The sequence below is a fragment of the Brachycentrus maculatus genome, unplaced genomic scaffold (assembly GCF_059751285.1).
Source record: "Brachycentrus maculatus isolate JH-2025_06_01 unplaced genomic scaffold, ASM5975128v1 h1tg001485l, whole genome shotgun sequence".
NCBI lineage: Eukaryota > Metazoa > Arthropoda > Insecta > Trichoptera > Brachycentridae > Brachycentrus > Brachycentrus maculatus.
The window spans coordinates 394-20,364 of record NW_028282122.1 but is presented as its reverse complement, the minus strand read 5'-3'; the positions used below and the strand labels follow the sequence as shown (position 1 = coordinate 20,364).

The window sequence follows — 19,971 nt, the reverse complement described above, 5'->3', positions numbered from 1 at the left end:
TGCCCCGGGTCCGAGACGTCCGCCGGCCGCGGAGGGCCTCCGGTGGCGGAGCGAGGGCCCCCCGAAGCGGCCGGACGTAACACACGCGAACGCCGACGGACCGCCGGAGAGCGTCCGGGCCGAGAGAGAGACCTGCCTCCGGGTCGGGAGCGAATATTATCTAGTGAATTATAACGATTGATCGATCTACTAACGGCTATCGTAGGATTACATGTCGAACGAGTGAGACGCGAAAAGATAGAAGAAAAGAATAGAATTAAAAAAAAAAAAAATACATTAATATAATAACGATCCGTCGTTTGCGAGGAATCGTATCACGAATGGGATGGATAGTAGTAGTAGTAGTAGTAGTAGAATCATCGGAAGGCGTAAGTGAAAGAAAGAAGAATAGAAGTTAGAAAAAATATAAATAAAGAAAGGAAAAAGAGGAGTTGGGAGAATGATAGAAGTAGATGAATAGAAAAGAAAGAACGAATAAAACAGACCGATAATAAGTATGAATGATTCCGGTCTACGTGCAAAATGACGCGAGCTCCGCGCGCAGTAGTAGGCTCGTTCTGTAAAAAGTGAAACGTCATCGACTTATAAAAAAAAAAAAAAAAAAAAAAAAAATCGAAATCGGGATGATGATGATATATAATCGGGTGAGATGCGACGATGATGATGATTCGTGTCGCCGTAGCGGTGCGTACGACCGACGATGACGACGATGACGATGATACGCGTGAAGAAGAACAATAATAACAATATGTGATAATAGGAATATGTATTAAATGAAATATGAAAAATAAAAACGTGTATCTACTGTTGAAGATGTGTATGTATGTATGTCGAATGTCGGGGCGAGTTCGGTAGGTGATCGGAAATGGTATTTGTAATGAGAATAGTTGTCAGGTGTATATTAGTATGCATAAAGAATGAAGAAGAAGCGAAGGAAAGGGGGAAAAAAAAAAAAAAAAAAAAATGACTAGGTAAGGTGACATGTCGAAGAGGCCCTCGAGGATATGGCACCGTACGTACGATAGTATGATAGAATCGTACGGCTTCGAGAACCGCAAGGGAGCGGAGTATCCGCACACGATGATAGTACGTAGAAATCATTGATTTTTTTTCACTCTCGCTCTCTCTCTCTATCCTTTCCTGAATTGTATTCATGTTTATATAAATGTACATATCATAATACGCGACGCAAATTTGGGAGTCAAAAAAAAAAAAACATAAAAGAAATGAAAGTGACAGCAAAAGGGTGACAGCTGTTTCGCCTGAAAAGGGTGACAGCTGTTTCGCCCTAAAACTGAAGAAGAAGAAGAAGGTGACAGCTGTTACGACCAGAGAGAACTCAAAAAAAAATCACAGCAGTTCCGCTCGGGGAAAAAAAAAAAACCAAAAACAAAAAACTGCGAAAGGTGACAGCAATTTTGCAACCGAAACAACGGCCAAATAAAAAGAAGGAGAAAAAAATGTGTATATATATAATATACATGCGTACGTATATGATTTTTTATATAAAAAAAGGACAATTTTGATCGGACGCCCGGCTAATCGTGCGATAGGCAATCGCCGCGCACCGCGGCGCGGCCGGTTGCGCGATCCGTTACGGGGCGCTTATCACTGTTGCGCTTCTCGTTCTATTATCGTAGTTATTATTTACACACACATCTGTCTATAGTATAATATATTTGCAGTAAGTATTTGGATTATTCGTGTGGTGGTCCTGATAAGGACCTTTGTTAATTGCGCTGTATTAGATGGTTTAACGTAGACGACGACGGCGCTGTTGATGTCGATGATTATTATGATGATGACGATGTCGGTGTGTATAGATTACAATATTCGGTGCAGACGAATATCGCGCGTCCGTGTGCGTGTCGCGTCGTGTTTCAACGCGCTGGCGCTGGCGCTGGCGCCTACTTGGAGCTGGTGTACTTGGTGACGGCCTTGGTGCCCTCGCTGACGGCGTGCTTGGCCAGCTCCCCGGGCAGCAGCAGCCTGACGGCGGTCTGGATCTCCCTGCTGGTGATCGTCGACCTCTTGTTGTAGTGGGCGAGACGGGACGCCTCGGCGGCGATGCGCTCGAAGATGTCGTTCACGAAGCTGTTCATGATGCTCATCGCCTTACTGGAGATTCCGGTGTCGGGATGCACCTGCTTGAGCACCTTGTAGATGTAGATGGCGTAGCTCTCCTTCCTCCTGCGCTTCGACTTCTTCTTGTCCCCCTTGGAGATGTTCTTCTGGGCCTTGCCCGACTTCTTGGCTGCCTTTCCGCTCGTCTTGGGCGGCATTGTCTCTTCTTATCTCGGAATAGATGCGGCGTAGAGTGGAGCAGAGGAGTCGCGGTGGACTGTCTGTACTGTGCGGTGTGCGTGGCGCAAACTGAAAAATCGACCGTTTTTGTCACTTCGGTCGGCGCACCCAGCCAGGGCCGCCGGTCGGGCCGTCCGGGCCGGCGGCAGGGGAGGGTCCCCCCGCGGGACCGGTCCCGGCGGCGCTGCGTGCGCTTCGCGGAGGGCGTAAATAAGGTGTGTGCGCCCGTTTTCGCCATTGACTTGACTTGACTCACCTCTCGACGGTCGCAACGTGCGCGCACTCCAGCTCGCACATCCTCGCTTCGCATATCGCAGAGAACCAGTTCAGATCTCCGACCACTCGCCATGTCGGGTCGCGGAAAGGGAGGCAAAGTGAAGGGAAAGGCAAAGTCCCGCTCGAACCGCGCCGGTCTGCAGTTCCCCGTCGGCCGTATCCACAGGCTGCTCAGGAAGGGCAACTACGCCGAGAGGGTCGGCGCCGGTGCGCCCGTGTACCTGGCCGCCGTCATGGAGTACCTGGCCGCCGAGGTGCTGGAGTTGGCCGGCAACGCCGCCAGGGATAACAAGAAGACGAGGATCATCCCCCGTCATCTTCAGTTGGCCATTCGCAACGACGAGGAGCTGAACAAGCTGCTCTCCGGGGTGACCATCGCCCAGGGAGGCGTCCTGCCCAACATCCAGGCCGTGCTCCTGCCCAAGAAGACCGAGAAGAAGGCGTAAGAATGATGATTCTGCGCCCGCTCATCCTCCACTCTTCTCTCTCTACTCCCCGGACTCCTCCGCCCGTTTCATCATCATCTCGCAGAGTAGTGTACACAAAGGTCCTTTTCAGGACCGCCACATGTATTTATTGCCAATCGTTACCCGTTCGCTGATTTTATAACTATTCTCATTATTTATGTACATTTAAGAAATATATCCGAAGCGCGCTAGGACCGTTCCGTCCGTGTGCGCGGACCTGAATTGTGGTATAGTATGGTAGTACCGATATGATATGCTAGAAACACTGATAATGAAATGAATAAAAATCGCAAGTAAATGAATGCGCGATGGGTAAAGCGCCCGGCGCACGCAACTTACGACGCGTGTCAATACGAGATGATCTCGGCGAGTGTTTTTGTTTAGAATTTTCACTCGTGAAATATATGAAATTAATAAGAGTCAAAGCCTGAGTAGGGTCATGATGAGCCGTGTCGCGCTTGGACGTTAGGTAATTAAAACGAAATGCGACATGATCTCAGCGCTGAGACGATAATGAAATTAATAAATCGTACGTTCCGGTACTCTTGCGTGATTTGAATGTTTAAAATTACTATTGATTCGCGAGTAAAATACATATTAATTTATTGGAAGTTATTATTATTATTATTATTATTATATATATTTTTTTTTTTTTTTTACTCAAGTATCGAAATCATACTGCTACGAGTATCAAAATCATACTGCTGGCGAATTCGATTGTGGATGATTAAGGTGTATGCGGTCCTGAAAAGGACCATTTTTATTCGAATCGATCGACCGATCGGAACGGGTCGAGGTGACGGCCGCCCGATACCACTGTACTGCGTGTTAGTCAATCAGACCGATCGACCGACCGACCGAAAATCGTGCCGCGTCTCGTCGCATAGAGCTCGCTTAGGCGCGCTCGCCTCGGATGCGCCTGGCCAGCTGGATGTCCTTGGGCATGATGGTGACGCGCTTGGCGTGGATCGCGCACAGGTTCGTGTCCTCGAAGAGGCCGACCAGGTAGGCCTCGCTCGCCTCCTGCAGGGCCATGACGGCCGAGCTCTGGAAGCGGAGGTCGGTCTTGAAGTCCTGGGCGATCTCGCGCACCAGGCGCTGGAAGGGGAGCTTGCGGATCAGCAGCTCGGTGCTCTTCTGGTAGCGGCGGATCTCCCTGAGCGCGACCGTGCCGGGCCTGTAGCGATGGGGCTTCTTCACGCCGCCGGTGGCCGGGGCGCTCTTGCGGGCCGCCTTCGTGGCCAGCTGCTTCCTGGGCGCCTTGCCCCCGGTGGACTTGCGAGCGGTCTGCTTCGTACGTGCCATGGCTGTAGCTGAGTAGGATTCTTCTCTCTATTCGGAAAAATTTCCCGGGCGCGTCATATTTATCGAAAATACCGTCTCCCCCGTGGGGGGGGATGGGCCGACGCCATTGGCCGATTCGAATATTCCCAACCGCCGGGCGGTCGGGCGGGACGGAGGGGACGGGACGGGACGGGACGGGACGGGACGGGACGGGACGGGACGGGCTCGACGGTGAAGCGAGACGGGAGATAGAGTGGAGAAACAATCGCATCCTCCCCGGAGAAATGTGCATGCAGAAAAATTACGAAAAACACTCAAAACCTAGCCTGGAATAATGTTATGCATATAACAAACTGAGACATATATTCGCGTGACGCGATACCGAGTCGCGCCGATCCTCTCGCCTCTCGCCCTCGCTGCTCGCGCGCGAGAGTGAGACGGCGCGCGTGTCGTCGTAGCTGTCGGATCGCTCGGCGGCGAGGGGAGACGCGGGCGCACGTCTGGTGCATAAAAGCGGCCCCGGCCGGCGAAAAACGCCACACGAATCCTACACACGCACGGTAGAGCACCGTGCGAGCAGCGACTACTGTAACCGAAAAGAAGACCACACGCAGAGAAGATGACCGGTCGCGGAAAGGGAGGAAAAGGTCTGGGGAAAGGAGGCGCCAAGCGACACAGGAAAGTCCTCCGCGATAACATCCAGGGCATCACGAAGCCGGCCATCCGCCGTCTGGCCCGCCGAGGCGGCGTCAAGCGCATCTCCGGTCTCATCTACGAGGAGACGCGCGGCGTCCTGAAGGTGTTCCTCGAGAACGTGATCAGGGACGCGGTCACCTACACCGAGCACGCCAAGAGGAAGACCGTCACCGCCATGGACGTCGTCTACGCCCTGAAGCGCCAGGGCCGCACCCTGTACGGTTTCGGAGGTTAAGTCGCCGATCTTCGCCGCTCTTCACCGCTCTTCACCGCTCTTCACCGCACCGCACGCAGCGCGAGATACATTCGCCCCGGCCGTCCCGACGCCCGCACGCCACCGCCACCACCGCACCGCGCTGCTACGCGCGATGTGAATGCGATTTGAAAACAAAAAACGGCCCTTCTCAGGGCCAACAACTGCCTGACCGACCCATGTCGTAACCGTTTTTCGCTTTTCGAAATTTAAATAACACAATACAATTACCTACGTGGATGGATAGAGCTTTGCTTTATTTCTTTCTTTTTTCTCTCTCGTACGGCTTCGAGAACCGCAAGGGAGCGGGGTATCCGCACACGATGATAGTGCGTACAAATCATTGATTTTTTTTTCACTCTCGCTCTCTCTCTCTATCCTTTCCTGAATTGTATTCATGTTTATATAAATGTACATATTATAATACGCGACGCAAATTTGGGAGTCTTAATAAAAAAAAACATAAAAGAAATGAGAGTGACAGCAAAAGGGTGACAGCTGTTTCGCCTGGAAACGGTGACAGCTGTTACGACCAGAGAGAACTCAAACTTAGTTTACTTACTTATACAATGTATGTATATTGTGGGCGTAAGTAACGTCGCTAATCACTCTCGAGTGAAAGATTCCAGGCCGGAAACAATCACGTGTCGTGGGAGTGTACGCGTATACAAGGAGAGAGAGATTAATAGTAGGTCATCCCATATTCACGTGACAACGATCCGACTACGCGTGATCCGGATGCGTTTGTGTGAATAGTTTTGCAGGTGGCGCGCGCGGCGTTGCCTTTTCTTTCAAAAACTGTTGTACTTTGTATCGATATATATTATATTTTATATTATGACGCAACGTCCGCTGACTAATGACTGTCGAGCGAAATATTCTAGGCCGGAGTGTGAACGCTCGTGTGGCATGGGAGTGCATGTAGTTCGTATATGGTATACGAGAGATATTTAATAAATCATCCCATTTCGATGAAAATAAATAATAATGAAAATTCACGAAAGTCACGAAAGACGACTGAGCGTGTTCCGAATAGGTGTGTGTGTGAATCGTTTGGTAGCCCTGACAAGGGCTTTTTGACTCTTCTGCGTGATCTGTGCAATATGACAATATGCAACGGCGGCTGCTGCGGCGACGACGACAAAGACGACTCCACCCCTACTTCTTCGGGGCGGCCTTCTTTGCCGCGGGCTTGGCCTTCGGGGCGGCGGCCTTCTTGGGCTTCGGCGCCTTGGGCTTCTTGGTGGGCGGCTTGGCGGTCTTCTTCGCCTTGGTCGGGCTCTTCGCCTTGGCGGGGGCGGCCTTCTTCGCGGCCGCCTTCTTGGCTGCCGGGGAGGCGGCGGCCTTCTTCGCCTTGGCGGGAGCCGCGGCCGCCTTCTTGGCGGGCTTCTTCTTCGCGGCGGCGGCGGCGGCGGATGACTTCTCCGCGGCCGGCTTCTTCTCCTTGGCGGGGGCGGCGCGCTTCTTGGAAGCGGCGGACGCGGCGGGCTTGCTCTTCTTCTTGGCCCCGCCGGCCGACGCCTTCGCCTTGCTCGCCTCCAGCTTGAACGAACCGGACGCTCCCTTGCCCTTCGTCTGCACCAGGGCGCCGGATTCGACGGCCCCCTTGAGGTACTTCTTGATGAACGGGGCCAGCTTGTCCGCGTCGACCTTGTAGTTGGCCGAGATGTACTTCTTGATGGCCTGCAGGGAGGAGCCGCCGCGCTCCTTCAGCTCCTTGATGGCGTTGTTCACCATCTCGGACGTCTTCGGGTGCGAGGGCTTCGCCTTCGGCTTCTTGGAGGCGGCGGCGGCGGACGCTTTCGCCTTCTTGGCCGGAGTCGCCGGCAGGGGGGAGGCGGCCGCGGGTGCTGCTGTGTCTGCCATCTTGCGAGTCTTGTTGCGTTGCGTTCTGTAGCGAGCGTAGAGCGGTTGCGGGGGGACGATTAGTTCCCGTATTTGTCGTCAGACGGCGCTCGTTCTCGCCTGTCGGTAAAAATTTATACCGTGTCGCGGACGGTCGGTGCGCGCTTGTCGATTTTGCCGATGAAAAGTGTTGTCATTTATGCTTAGGCGGCCGGACGAAAACCGCCCTGGCGGCCGAACGGATCCGCCCGGGGACGCGGAGCGCGGCGGGTCCCGCGGCCGGGAGGTCCCGCCGTCGGCCGGCGGCCGGGTCGGCCGGCCCGGGGGCCGGGCCGCGGCGCGGCGGACGTTTAGAGGCGCAAAAGCTGCAGGGCGGCAGCGTTGGGCGGCCGAAAGCCGGCCGCGAATGCGTCTCCCCGGCGAGCTGGCGGCCCGGGCGCGCGCCGCCCCCGTCGGGCAGGACCCGGCCCCGGGTCCGAGACGTCCGCCGGCCGCGGAGGGCCTCCGGTGGCGGAGCGAGGGCCCCCCGAAGCGGCCGGACGTAACACACGCGAACGCCGACGGACCGCCGGAGAGCGTCCGGGCCGAGAGAGAGACCTGCCTCCGGGTCGGGAGCGAATATTATCTAGTGAATTATAACGATTGATCGATCTACTAACGGCTATCGTAGGATTACATGTCGAACGAGTGAGACGCGAAAAGATAGAAGAAAAGAATAGAATTAAAAAAAAAAAAAAATACATTAATATAATAACGATCCGTCGTTTGCGAGGAATCGTATCACGAATGGGATGGATAGTAGTAGTAGTAGTAGTAGTAGAATCATCGGAAGGCGTAAGTGAAAGAAAGAAGAATAGAAGTTAGAAAAAATATAAATAAAGAAAGGAAAAAGAGGAGTTGGGAGAATGATAGAAGTAGATGAATAGAAAAGAAAGAACGAATAAAACAGACCGATAATAAGTATGAATGATTCCGGTCTACGTGCAAAATGACGCGAGCTCCGCGCGCAGTAGTAGGCTCGTTCTGTAAAAAGTGAAACGTCATCGACTTATAAAAAAAAAAAAAAAAAAAAAAAAAAATCGAAATCGGGATGATGATGATATATAATCGGGTGAGATGCGACGATGATGATGATTCGTGTCGCCGTAGCGGTGCGTACGACCGACGATGACGACGATGACGATGATACGCGTGAAGAAGAACAATAATAACAATATGTGATAATAGGAATATGTATTAAATGAAATATGAAAAATAAAAACGTGTATCTACTGTTGAAGATGTGTATGTATGTATGTCGAATGTCGGGGCGAGTTCGGTAGGTGATCGGAAATGGTATTTGTAATGAGAATAGTTGTCAGGTGTATATTAGTATGCATAAAGAATGAAGAAGAAGCGAAGGAAAGGGGGAAAAAAAAAAAAAAAAAAAAATGACTAGGTAAGGTGACATGTCGAAGAGGCCCTCGAGGATATGGCACCGTACGTACGATAGTATGATAGAATCGTACGGCTTCGAGAACCGCAAGGGAGCGGAGTATCCGCACACGATGATAGTACGTAGAAATCATTGATTTTTTTTCACTCTCGCTCTCTCTCTCTATCCTTTCCTGAATTGTATTCATGTTTATATAAATGTACATATCATAATACGCGACGCAAATTTGGGAGTCAAAAAAAAAAAAACATAAAAGAAATGAAAGTGACAGCAAAAGGGTGACAGCTGTTTCGCCTGAAAAGGGTGACAGCTGTTTCGCCCTAAAACTGAAGAAGAAGAAGAAGGTGACAGCTGTTACGACCAGAGAGAACTCAAAAAAAAATCACAGCAGTTCCGCTCGGGGAAAAAAAAAAAACCAAAAACAAAAAACTGCGAAAGGTGACAGCAATTTTGCAACCGAAACAACGGCCAAATAAAAAGAAGGAGAAAAAAATGTGTATATATATAATATACATGCGTACGTATATGATTTTTTATATAAAAAAAGGACAATTTTGATCGGACGCCCGGCTAATCGTGCGATAGGCAATCGCCGCGCACCGCGGCGCGGCCGGTTGCGCGATCCGTTACGGGGCGCTTATCACTGTTGCGCTTCTCGTTCTATTATCGTAGTTATTATTTACACACACATCTGTCTATAGTATAATATATTTGCAGTAAGTATTTGGATTATTCGTGTGGTGGTCCTGATAAGGACCTTTGTTAATTGCGCTGTATTAGATGGTTTAACGTAGACGACGACGGCGCTGTTGATGTCGATGATTATTATGATGATGACGATGTCGGTGTGTATAGATTACAATATTCGGTGCAGACGAATATCGCGCGTCCGTGTGCGTGTCGCGTCGTGTTTCAACGCGCTGGCGCTGGCGCTGGCGCCTACTTGGAGCTGGTGTACTTGGTGACGGCCTTGGTGCCCTCGCTGACGGCGTGCTTGGCCAGCTCCCCGGGCAGCAGCAGCCTGACGGCGGTCTGGATCTCCCTGCTGGTGATCGTCGACCTCTTGTTGTAGTGGGCGAGACGGGACGCCTCGGCGGCGATGCGCTCGAAGATGTCGTTCACGAAGCTGTTCATGATGCTCATCGCCTTACTGGAGATTCCGGTGTCGGGATGCACCTGCTTGAGCACCTTGTAGATGTAGATGGCGTAGCTCTCCTTCCTCCTGCGCTTCGACTTCTTCTTGTCCCCCTTGGAGATGTTCTTCTGGGCCTTGCCCGACTTCTTGGCTGCCTTTCCGCTCGTCTTGGGCGGCATTGTCTCTTCTTATCTCGGAATAGATGCGGCGTAGAGTGGAGCAGAGGAGTCGCGGTGGACTGTCTGTACTGTGCGGTGTGCGTGGCGCAAACTGAAAAATCGACCGTTTTTGTCACTTCGGTCGGCGCACCCAGCCAGGGCCGCCGGTCGGGCCGTCCGGGCCGGCGGCAGGGGAGGGTCCCCCCGCGGGACCGGTCCCGGCGGCGCTGCGTGCGCTTCGCGGAGGGCGTAAATAAGGTGTGTGCGCCCGTTTTCGCCATTGACTTGACTTGACTCACCTCTCGACGGTCGCAACGTGCGCGCACTCCAGCTCGCACATCCTCGCTTCGCATATCGCAGAGAACCAGTTCAGATCTCCGACCACTCGCCATGTCGGGTCGCGGAAAGGGAGGCAAAGTGAAGGGAAAGGCAAAGTCCCGCTCGAACCGCGCCGGTCTGCAGTTCCCCGTCGGCCGTATCCACAGGCTGCTCAGGAAGGGCAACTACGCCGAGAGGGTCGGCGCCGGTGCGCCCGTGTACCTGGCCGCCGTCATGGAGTACCTGGCCGCCGAGGTGCTGGAGTTGGCCGGCAACGCCGCCAGGGATAACAAGAAGACGAGGATCATCTTCAGTTGGCCCGTCATCTTCAGTTGGCCATTCGCAACGACGAGGAGCTGAACAAGCTGCTCTCCGGGGTGACCATCGCCCAGGGAGGCGTCCTGCCCAACATCCAGGCCGTGCTCCTGCCCAAGAAGACCGAGAAGAAGGCGTAAGAATGATGATTCTGCGCCCGCTCATCCTCCACTCTTCTCTCTCTACTCCCCGGACTCCTCCGCCCGTTTCATCATCATCTCGCAGAGTAGTGTACACAAAGGTCCTTTTCAGGACCGCCACATGTATTTATTGCCAATCGTTACCCGTTCGCTGATTTTATAACTATTCTCATTATTTATGTACATTTAAGAAATATATCCGAAGCGCGCTAGGACCGTTCCGTCCGTGTGCGCGGACCTGAATTGTGGTATAGTATGGTAGTACCGATATGATATGCTAGAAACACTGATAATGAAATGAATAAAAATCGCAAGTAAATGAATGCGCGATGGGTAAAGCGCCCGGCGCACGCAACTTACGACGCGTGTCAATACGAGATGATCTCGGCGAGTGTTTTTGTTTAGAATTTTCACTCGTGAAATATATGAAATTAATAAGAGTCAAAGCCTGAGTAGGGTCATGATGAGCCGTGTCGCGCTTGGACGTTAGGTAATTAAAACGAAATGCGACATGATCTCAGCGCTGAGACGATAATGAAATTAATAAATCGTACGTTCCGGTACTCTTGCGTGATTTGAATGTTTAAAATTACTATTGATTCGCGAGTAAAATACATATTAATTTATTGGAAGTTATTATTATTATTATTATTATTATATATATTTTTTTTTTTTTTTTACTCAAGTATCGAAATCATACTGCTACGAGTATCAAAATCATACTGCTGGCGAATTCGATTGTGGATGATTAAGGTGTATGCGGTCCTGAAAAGGACCATTTTTATTCGAATCGATCGACCGATCGGAACGGGTCGAGGTGACGGCCGCCCGATACCACTGTACTGCGTGTTAGTCAATCAGACCGATCGACCGACCGACCGAAAATCGTGCCGCGTCTCGTCGCATAGAGCTCGCTTAGGCGCGCTCGCCTCGGATGCGCCTGGCCAGCTGGATGTCCTTGGGCATGATGGTGACGCGCTTGGCGTGGATCGCGCACAGGTTCGTGTCCTCGAAGAGGCCGACCAGGTAGGCCTCGCTCGCCTCCTGCAGGGCCATGACGGCCGAGCTCTGGAAGCGGAGGTCGGTCTTGAAGTCCTGGGCGATCTCGCGCACCAGGCGCTGGAAGGGGAGCTTGCGGATCAGCAGCTCGGTGCTCTTCTGGTAGCGGCGGATCTCCCTGAGCGCGACCGTGCCGGGCCTGTAGCGATGGGGCTTCTTCACGCCGCCGGTGGCCGGGGCGCTCTTGCGGGCCGCCTTCGTGGCCAGCTGCTTCCTGGGCGCCTTGCCCCCGGTGGACTTGCGAGCGGTCTGCTTCGTACGTGCCATGGCTGTAGCTGAGTAGGATTCTTCTCTCTATTCGGAAAAATTTCCCGGGCGCGTCATATTTATCGAAAATACCGTCTCCCCCGTGGGGGGGGATGGGCCGACGCCATTGGCCGATTCGAATATTCCCAACCGCCGGGCGGTCGGGCGGGACGGAGGGGACGGGACGGGACGGGACGGGACGGGACGGGACGGGACGGGACGGGCTCGACGGTGAAGCGAGACGGGAGATAGAGTGGAGAAACAATCGCATCCTCCCCGGAGAAATGTGCATGCAGAAAAATTACGAAAAACACTCAAAACCTAGCCTGGAATAATGTTATGCATATAACAAACTGAGACATATATTCGCGTGACGCGATACCGAGTCGCGCCGATCCTCTCGCCTCTCGCCCTCGCTGCTCGCGCGCGAGAGTGAGACGGCGCGCGTGTCGTCGTAGCTGTCGGATCGCTCGGCGGCGAGGGGAGACGCGGGCGCACGTCTGGTGCATAAAAGCGGCCCCGGCCGGCGAAAAACGCCACACGAATCCTACACACGCACGGTAGAGCACCGTGCGAGCAGCGACTACTGTAACCGAAAAGAAGACCACACGCAGAGAAGATGACCGGTCGCGGAAAGGGAGGAAAAGGTCTGGGGAAAGGAGGCGCCAAGCGACACAGGAAAGTCCTCCGCGATAACATCCAGGGCATCACGAAGCCGGCCATCCGCCGTCTGGCCCGCCGAGGCGGCGTCAAGCGCATCTCCGGTCTCATCTACGAGGAGACGCGCGGCGTCCTGAAGGTGTTCCTCGAGAACGTGATCAGGGACGCGGTCACCTACACCGAGCACGCCAAGAGGAAGACCGTCACCGCCATGGACGTCGTCTACGCCCTGAAGCGCCAGGGCCGCACCCTGTACGGTTTCGGAGGTTAAGTCGCCGATCTTCGCCGCTCTTCACCGCTCTTCACCGCTCTTCACCGCACCGCACGCAGCGCGAGATACATTCGCCCCGGCCGTCCCGACGCCCGCACGCCACCGCCACCACCGCACCGCGCTGCTACGCGCGATGTGAATGCGATTTGAAAACAAAAAACGGCCCTTCTCAGGGCCAACAACTGCCTGACCGACCCATGTCGTAACCGTTTTTCGCTTTTCGAAATTTAAATAACACAATACAATTACCTACGTGGATGGATAGAGCTTTGCTTTATTTCTTTCTTTTTTCTCTCTCGTACGGCTTCGAGAACCGCAAGGGAGCGGGGTATCCGCACACGATGATAGTGCGTACAAATCATTGATTTTTTTTTCACTCTCGCTCTCTCTCTCTATCCTTTCCTGAATTGTATTCATGTTTATATAAATGTACATATTATAATACGCGACGCAAATTTGGGAGTCTTAATAAAAAAAAACATAAAAGAAATGAGAGTGACAGCAAAAGGGTGACAGCTGTTTCGCCTGGAAACGGTGACAGCTGTTACGACCAGAGAGAACTCAAACTTAGTTTACTTACTTATACAATGTATGTATATTGTGGGCGTAAGTAACGTCGCTAATCACTCTCGAGTGAAAGATTCCAGGCCGGAAACAATCACGTGTCGTGGGAGTGTACGCGTATACAAGGAGAGAGAGATTAATAGTAGGTCATCCCATATTCACGTGACAACGATCCGACTACGCGTGATCCGGATGCGTTTGTGTGAATAGTTTTGCAGGTGGCGCGCGCGGCGTTGCCTTTTCTTTCAAAAACTGTTGTACTTTGTATCGATATATATTATATTTTATATTATGACGCAACGTCCGCTGACTAATGACTGTCGAGCGAAATATTCTAGGCCGGAGTGTGAACGCTCGTGTGGCATGGGAGTGCATGTAGTTCGTATATGGTATACGAGAGATATTTAATAAATCATCCCATTTCGATGAAAATAAATAATAATGAAAATTCACGAAAGTCACGAAAGACGACTGAGCGTGTTCCGAATAGGTGTGTGTGTGAATCGTTTGGTAGCCCTGACAAGGGCTTTTTGACTCTTCTGCGTGATCTGTGCAATATGACAATATGCAACGGCGGCTGCTGCGGCGACGACGACAAAGACGACTCCACCCCTACTTCTTCGGGGCGGCCTTCTTTGCCGCGGGCTTGGCCTTCGGGGCGGCGGCCTTCTTGGGCTTCGGCGCCTTGGGCTTCTTGGTGGGCGGCTTGGCGGTCTTCTTCGCCTTGGTCGGGCTCTTCGCCTTGGCGGGGGCGGCCTTCTTCGCGGCCGCCTTCTTGGCTGCCGGGGAGGCGGCGGCCTTCTTCGCCTTGGCGGGAGCCGCGGCCGCCTTCTTGGCGGGCTTCTTCTTCGCGGCGGCGGCGGCGGCGGATGACTTCTCCGCGGCCGGCTTCTTCTCCTTGGCGGGGGCGGCGCGCTTCTTGGAAGCGGCGGACGCGGCGGGCTTGCTCTTCTTCTTGGCCCCGCCGGCCGACGCCTTCGCCTTGCTCGCCTCCAGCTTGAACGAACCGGACGCTCCCTTGCCCTTCGTCTGCACCAGGGCGCCGGATTCGACGGCCCCCTTGAGGTACTTCTTGATGAACGGGGCCAGCTTGTCCGCGTCGACCTTGTAGTTGGCCGAGATGTACTTCTTGATGGCCTGCAGGGAGGAGCCGCCGCGCTCCTTCAGCTCCTTGATGGCGTTGTTCACCATCTCGGACGTCTTCGGGTGCGAGGGCTTCGCCTTCGGCTTCTTGGAGGCGGCGGCGGCGGACGCTTTCGCCTTCTTGGCCGGAGTCGCCGGCAGGGGGGAGGCGGCCGCGGGTGCTGCTGTGTCTGCCATCTTGCGAGTCTTGTTGCGTTGCGTTCTGTAGCGAGCGTAGAGCGGTTGCGGGGGGACGATTAGTTCCCGTATTTGTCGTCAGACGGCGCTCGTTCTCGCCTGTCGGTAAAAATTTATACCGTGTCGCGGACGGTCGGTGCGCGCTTGTCGATTTTGCCGATGAAAAGTGTTGTCATTTATGCTTAGGCGGCCGGACGAAAACCGCCCTGGCGGCCGAACGGATCCGCCCGGGGACGCGGAGCGCGGCGGGTCCCGCGGCCGGGAGGTCCCGCCGTCGGCCGGCGGCCGGGTCGGCCGGCCCGGGGGCCGGGCCGCGGCGCGGCGGACGTTTAGAGGCGCAAAAGCTGCAGGGCGGCAGCGTTGGGCGGCCGAAAGCCGGCCGCGAATGCGTCTCCCCGGCGAGCTGGCGGCCCGGGCGCGCGCCGCCCCCGTCGGGCAGGACCCGGCCCCGGGTCCGAGACGTCCGCCGGCCGCGGAGGGCCTCCGGTGGCGGAGCGAGGGCCCCCCGAAGCGGCCGGACGTAACACACGCGAACGCCGACGGACCGCCGGAGAGCGTCCGGGCCGAGAGAGAGACCTGCCTCCGGGTCGGGAGCGAATATTATCTAGTGAATTATAACGATTGATCGATCTACTAACGGCTATCGTAGGATTACATGTCGAACGAGTGAGACGCGAAAAGATAGAAGAAAAGAATAGAATTAAAAAAAAAAAAAAATACATTAATATAATAACGATCCGTCGTTTGCGAGGAATCGTATCACGAATGGGATGGATAGTAGTAGTAGTAGTAGTAGTAGAATCATCGGAAGGCGTAAGTGAAAGAAAGAAGAATAGAAGTTAGAAAAAATATAAATAAAGAAAGGAAAAAGAGGAGTTGGGAGAATGATAGAAGTAGATGAATAGAAAAGAAAGAACGAATAAAACAGACCGATAATAAGTATGAATGATTCCGGTCTACGTGCAAAATGACGCGAGCTCCGCGCGCAGTAGTAGGCTCGTTCTGTAAAAAGTGAAACGTCATCGACTTATAAAAAAAAAAAAAAAAAAAAAAAAAATCGAAATCGGGATGATGATGATATATAATCGGGTGAGATGCGACGATGATGATGATTCGTGTCGCCGTAGCGGTGCGTACGACCGACGATGACGACGATGACGATGATACGCGTGAAGAAGAACAATAATAACAATATGTGATAATAGGAATATGTATTAAATGAAATATGAAAAATAAAAACGTGTATCTACTGTTGAAGATGTGTATGTATGTATGTCGAATGTCGGGGCGAGTTCGGTAGGTGATCGGAAATGGTATTTGTAATGAGAATAGTTGTCAGGTGTATATTAGTATGCATAAAGAATGAAGAAGAAGCGAAGGAAAGGGGGAAAAAAAAAAAAAAAAAAAATGACTAGGTAAGGTGACATGTCGAAGAGGCCCTCGAGGATATGGCACCGTACGTACGATAGTATGATAGAATCGTACGGCTTCGAGAACCGCAAGGGAGCGGAGTATCCGCACACGATGATAGTACGTAGAAATCATTGATTTTTTTTCACTCTCGCTCTCTCTCTCTATCCTTTCCTGAATTGTATTCATGTTTATATAAATGTACATATCATAATACGCGACGCAAATTTGGGAGTCAAAAAAAAAAAAACATAAAAGAAATGAAAGTGACAGCAAAAGGGTGACAGCTGTTTCGCCTGAAAAGGGTGACAGCTGTTTCGCCCTAAAACTGAAGAAGAAGAAGAAGGTGACAGCTGTTACGACCAGAGAGAACTCAAAAAAAAATCACAGCAGTTCCGCTCGGGGAAAAAAAAAAAACCAAAAACAAAAAACTGCGAAAGGTGACAGCAATTTTGCAACCGAAACAACGGCCAAATAAAAAGAAGGAGAAAAAAATGTGTATATATATAATATACATGCGTACGTATATGATTTTTTATATAAAAAAAGGACAATTTTGATCGGACGCCCGGCTAATCGTGCGATAGGCAATCGCCGCGCACCGCGGCGCGGCCGGTTGCGCGATCCGTTACGGGGCGCTTATCACTGTTGCGCTTCTCGTTCTATTATCGTAGTTATTATTTACACACACATCTGTCTATAGTATAATATATTTGCAGTAAGTATTTGGATTATTCGTGTGGTGGTCCTGATAAGGACCTTTGTTAATTGCGCTGTATTAGATGGTTTAACGTAGACGACGACGGCGCTGTTGATGTCGATGATTATTATGATGATGACGATGTCGGTGTGTATAGATTACAATATTCGGTGCAGACGAATATCGCGCGTCCGTGTGCGTGTCGCGTCGTGTTTCAACGCGCTGGCGCTGGCGCTGGCGCCTACTTGGAGCTGGTGTACTTGGTGACGGCCTTGGTGCCCTCGCTGACGGCGTGCTTGGCCAGCTCCCCGGGCAGCAGCAGCCTGACGGCGGTCTGGATCTCCCTGCTGGTGATCGTCGACCTCTTGTTGTAGTGGGCGAGACGGGACGCCTCGGCGGCGATGCGCTCGAAGATGTCGTTCACGAAGCTGTTCATGATGCTCATCGCCTTACTGGAGATTCCGGTGTCGGGATGCACCTGCTTGAGCACCTTGTAGATGTAGATGGCGTAGCTCTCCTTCCTCCTGCGCTTCGACTTCTTCTTGTCCCCCTTGGAGATGTTCTTCTGGGCCTTGCCCGACTTCTTGGCTGCCTTTCCGCTCGTCTTGGGCGGCATTGTCTCTTCTTATCTCGGAATAGATGCGGCGTAGAGTGGAGCAGAGGAGTCGCGGTGGACTGTCTGTACTGTGCGGTGTGCGTGGCGCAAACTGAAAAATCGACCGTTTTTGTCACTTCGGTCGGCGCACCCAGCCAGGGCCGCCGGTCGGGCCGTCCGGGCCGGCGGCAGGGGAGGGTCCCCCCGCGGGACCGGTCCCGGCGGCGCTGCGTGCGCTTCGCGGAGGGCGTAAATAAGGTGTGTGCGCCCGTTTTCGCCATTGACTTGACTTGACTCACCTCTCGACGGTCGCAACGTGCGCGCACTCCAGCTCGCACATCCTCGCTTCGCATATCGCAGAGAACCAGTTCAGATCTCCGACCACTCGCCATGTCGGGTCGCGGAAAGGGAGGCAAAGTGAAGGGAAAGGCAAAGTCCCGCTCGAACCGCGCCGGTCTGCAGTTCCCCGTCGGCCGTATCCACAGGCTGCTCAGGAAGGGCAACTACGCCGAGAGGGTCGGCGCCGGTGCGCCCGTGTACCTGGCCGCCGTCATGGAGTACCTGGCCGCCGAGGTGCTGGAGTTGGCCGGCAACGCCGCCAGGGATAACAAGAAGACGAGGATCATCCCCCGTCATCTTCAGTTGGCCATTCGCAACGACGAGGAGCTGAACAAGCTGCTCTCCGGGGTGACCATCGCCCAGGGAGGCGTCCTGCCCAACATCCAGGCCGTGCTCCTGCCCAAGAAGACCGAGAAGAAGGCGTAAGAATGATGATTCTGCGCCCGCTCATCCTCCACTCTTCTCTCTCTACTCCCCGGACTCCTCCGCCCGTTTCATCATCATCTCGCAGAGTAGTGTACACAAAGGTCCTTTTCAGGACCGCCACATGTATTTATTGCCAATCGTTACCCGTTCGCTGATTTTATAACTATTCTCATTATTTATGTACATTTAAGAAATATATCCGAAGCGCGCTAGGACCGTTCCGTCCGTGTGCGCGGACCTGAATTGTGGTATAGTATGGTAGTACCGATATGATATGCTAGAAACACTGATAATGAAATGAATAAAAATCGCAAGTAAATGAATGCGCGATGGGTAAAGCGCCCGGCGCACGCAACTTACGACGCGTGTCAATACGAGATGATCTCGGCGAGTGTTTTTGTTTAGAATTTTCACTCGTGAAATATATGAAATTAATAAGAGTCAAAGCCTGAGTAGGGTCATGATGAGCCGTGTCGCGCTTGGACGTTAGGTAATTAAAACGAAATGCGACATGATCTCAGCGCTGAGACGATAATGAAATTAATAAATCGTACGTTCCGGTACTCTTGCGTGATTTGAATGTTTAAAATTACTATTGATTCGCGAGTAAAATACATATTAATTTATTGGAAGTTATTATTATTATTATTATTATTATATATATTTTTTTTTTTTTTTTACTCAAGTATCGAAATCATACTGCTACGAGTATCAAAATCATACTGCTGGCGAATTCGATTGTGGATGATTAAGGTGTATGCGGTCCTGAAAAGGACCATTTTTATTCGAATCGATCGACCGATCGGAACGGGTCGAGGTGACGGCCGCCCGATACCACTGTACTGCGTGTTAGTCAATCAGACCGATCGACCGACCGACCGAAAATCGTGCCGCGTCTCGTCGCATAGAGCTCGCTTAGGCGCGCTCGCCTCGGATGCGCCTGGCCAGCTGGATGTCCTTGGGCATGATGGTGACGCGCTTGGCGTGGATCGCGCACAGGTTCGTGTCCTCGAAGAGGCCGACCAGGTAGGCCTCGCTCGCCTCCTGCAGGGCCATGACGGCCGAGCTCTGGAAGCGGAGGTCGGTCTTGAAGTCCTGGGCGATCTCGCGCACCAGGCGCTGGAAGGGGAGCTTGCGGATCAGCAGCTCGGTGCTCTTCTGGTAGCGGCGGATCTCCCTGAGCGCGACCGTGCCGGGCCTGTAGCGATGGGGCTTCTTCACGCCGCCGGTGGCCGGGGCGCTCTTGCGGGCCGCCTTCGTGGCCAGCTGCTTCCTGGGCGCCTTGCCCCCGGTGGACTTGCGAGCGGTCTGCTTCGTACGTGCCATGGCTGTAGCTGAGTAGGATTCTTCTCTCTATTCGGAAAAATTTCCCGGGCGCGTCATATTTATCGAAAATACCGTCTCCCCCGTGGGGGGGGATGGGCCGACGCCATTGGCCGATTCGAATATTCCCAACCGCCGGGCGGTCGGGCGGGACGGAGGGGACGGGACGGGACGGGACGGGACGGGACGGGACGGGACGGGACGGGCTCGACGGTGAAGCGAGACGGGAGATAGAGTGGAGAAACAATCGCATCCTCCCCGGAGAAATGTGCATGCAGAAAAATTACGAAAAACACTCAAAACCTAGCCTGGAATAATGTTATGCATATAACAAACTGAGACATATATTCGCGTGACGCGATACCGAGTCGCGCCGATCCTCTCGCCTCTCGCCCTCGCTGCTCGCGCGCGAGAGTGAGACGGCGCGCGTGT

General features: G+C 52.9%; 12 protein-coding genes and 1 pseudogene across 12 annotated transcripts; 5 read left to right on the top strand and 8 right to left on the bottom strand.

Moving 5' to 3' along the window:
• Nucleotides 1–1,907: 1,907 nt before the first annotated feature.
• On the bottom strand, nt 1,908–2,282 carry LOC148298953 (histone H2B). Its single transcript, XM_088276496.1, has one exon. The coding sequence runs from the start codon at nt 2,280–2,282 to the stop codon at nt 1,908–1,910; it is 375 nt and encodes a 124-aa protein (XP_088132622.1).
• Nucleotides 2,283–2,301: 19 nt separating this feature from the next.
• On the top strand, nt 2,302–3,140 carry LOC148298952 (histone H2A). The gene has a single exon (XM_088276495.1). It carries the CDS (start codon nt 2,652–2,654, stop codon nt 3,024–3,026), a length of 375 nt encoding a protein of 124 aa, XP_088132621.1. The 5' UTR covers nt 2,302–2,651; the 3' UTR covers nt 3,027–3,140.
• An 801-nt stretch (nt 3,141–3,941) lies between these two features.
• Nucleotides 3,942–4,442, bottom strand: LOC148298951 (histone H3). The gene has a single exon (XM_088276505.1). It carries the CDS (start codon nt 4,350–4,352, stop codon nt 3,942–3,944), a length of 411 nt encoding a protein of 136 aa, XP_088132631.1. The 5' UTR covers nt 4,353–4,442.
• A 508-nt stretch (nt 4,443–4,950) lies between these two features.
• Nucleotides 4,951–5,402, top strand: LOC148298950 (histone H4). The gene has a single exon (XM_088276501.1). It carries the CDS (start codon nt 4,951–4,953, stop codon nt 5,260–5,262), a length of 312 nt encoding a protein of 103 aa, XP_088132627.1. The 3' UTR covers nt 5,263–5,402.
• A 964-nt stretch (nt 5,403–6,366) lies between these two features.
• On the bottom strand, nt 6,367–7,231 carry LOC148298949 (uncharacterized). The gene has a single exon (XM_088276500.1). It carries the CDS (start codon nt 7,144–7,146, stop codon nt 6,439–6,441), a length of 708 nt encoding a protein of 235 aa, XP_088132626.1. The 5' UTR covers nt 7,147–7,231; the 3' UTR covers nt 6,367–6,438.
• Nucleotides 7,232–9,499: 2,268 nt separating this feature from the next.
• LOC148298948 (histone H2B) lies at nt 9,500–9,874 on the bottom strand. The gene has a single exon (XM_088276504.1). It carries the CDS (start codon nt 9,872–9,874, stop codon nt 9,500–9,502), a length of 375 nt encoding a protein of 124 aa, XP_088132630.1.
• A 19-nt stretch (nt 9,875–9,893) lies between these two features.
• LOC148298947 (histone H2A-like) lies at nt 9,894–10,712 on the top strand (annotated as a pseudogene).
• Nucleotides 10,713–11,541: 829 nt separating this feature from the next.
• LOC148298946 (histone H3) lies at nt 11,542–12,042 on the bottom strand. Its single transcript, XM_088276508.1, has one exon. The coding sequence runs from the start codon at nt 11,950–11,952 to the stop codon at nt 11,542–11,544; it is 411 nt and encodes a 136-aa protein (XP_088132634.1). The 5' UTR covers nt 11,953–12,042.
• A 508-nt stretch (nt 12,043–12,550) lies between these two features.
• On the top strand, nt 12,551–13,002 carry LOC148298945 (histone H4). The gene has a single exon (XM_088276503.1). It carries the CDS (start codon nt 12,551–12,553, stop codon nt 12,860–12,862), a length of 312 nt encoding a protein of 103 aa, XP_088132629.1. The 3' UTR covers nt 12,863–13,002.
• A 964-nt stretch (nt 13,003–13,966) lies between these two features.
• Nucleotides 13,967–14,831, bottom strand: LOC148298944 (uncharacterized). Its single transcript, XM_088276502.1, has one exon. The coding sequence runs from the start codon at nt 14,744–14,746 to the stop codon at nt 14,039–14,041; it is 708 nt and encodes a 235-aa protein (XP_088132628.1). The 5' UTR covers nt 14,747–14,831; the 3' UTR covers nt 13,967–14,038.
• Nucleotides 14,832–17,097: 2,266 nt separating this feature from the next.
• On the bottom strand, nt 17,098–17,472 carry LOC148298943 (histone H2B). The gene has a single exon (XM_088276498.1). It carries the CDS (start codon nt 17,470–17,472, stop codon nt 17,098–17,100), a length of 375 nt encoding a protein of 124 aa, XP_088132624.1.
• Nucleotides 17,473–17,491: 19 nt separating this feature from the next.
• LOC148298942 (histone H2A) lies at nt 17,492–18,330 on the top strand. The gene has a single exon (XM_088276497.1). It carries the CDS (start codon nt 17,842–17,844, stop codon nt 18,214–18,216), a length of 375 nt encoding a protein of 124 aa, XP_088132623.1. The 5' UTR covers nt 17,492–17,841; the 3' UTR covers nt 18,217–18,330.
• An 801-nt stretch (nt 18,331–19,131) lies between these two features.
• Nucleotides 19,132–19,542, bottom strand: LOC148298941 (histone H3). Its single transcript, XM_088276509.1, has one exon. The coding sequence runs from the start codon at nt 19,540–19,542 to the stop codon at nt 19,132–19,134; it is 411 nt and encodes a 136-aa protein (XP_088132635.1).
• Between the last annotated feature and the right edge of the window lie 429 nt (nt 19,543–19,971).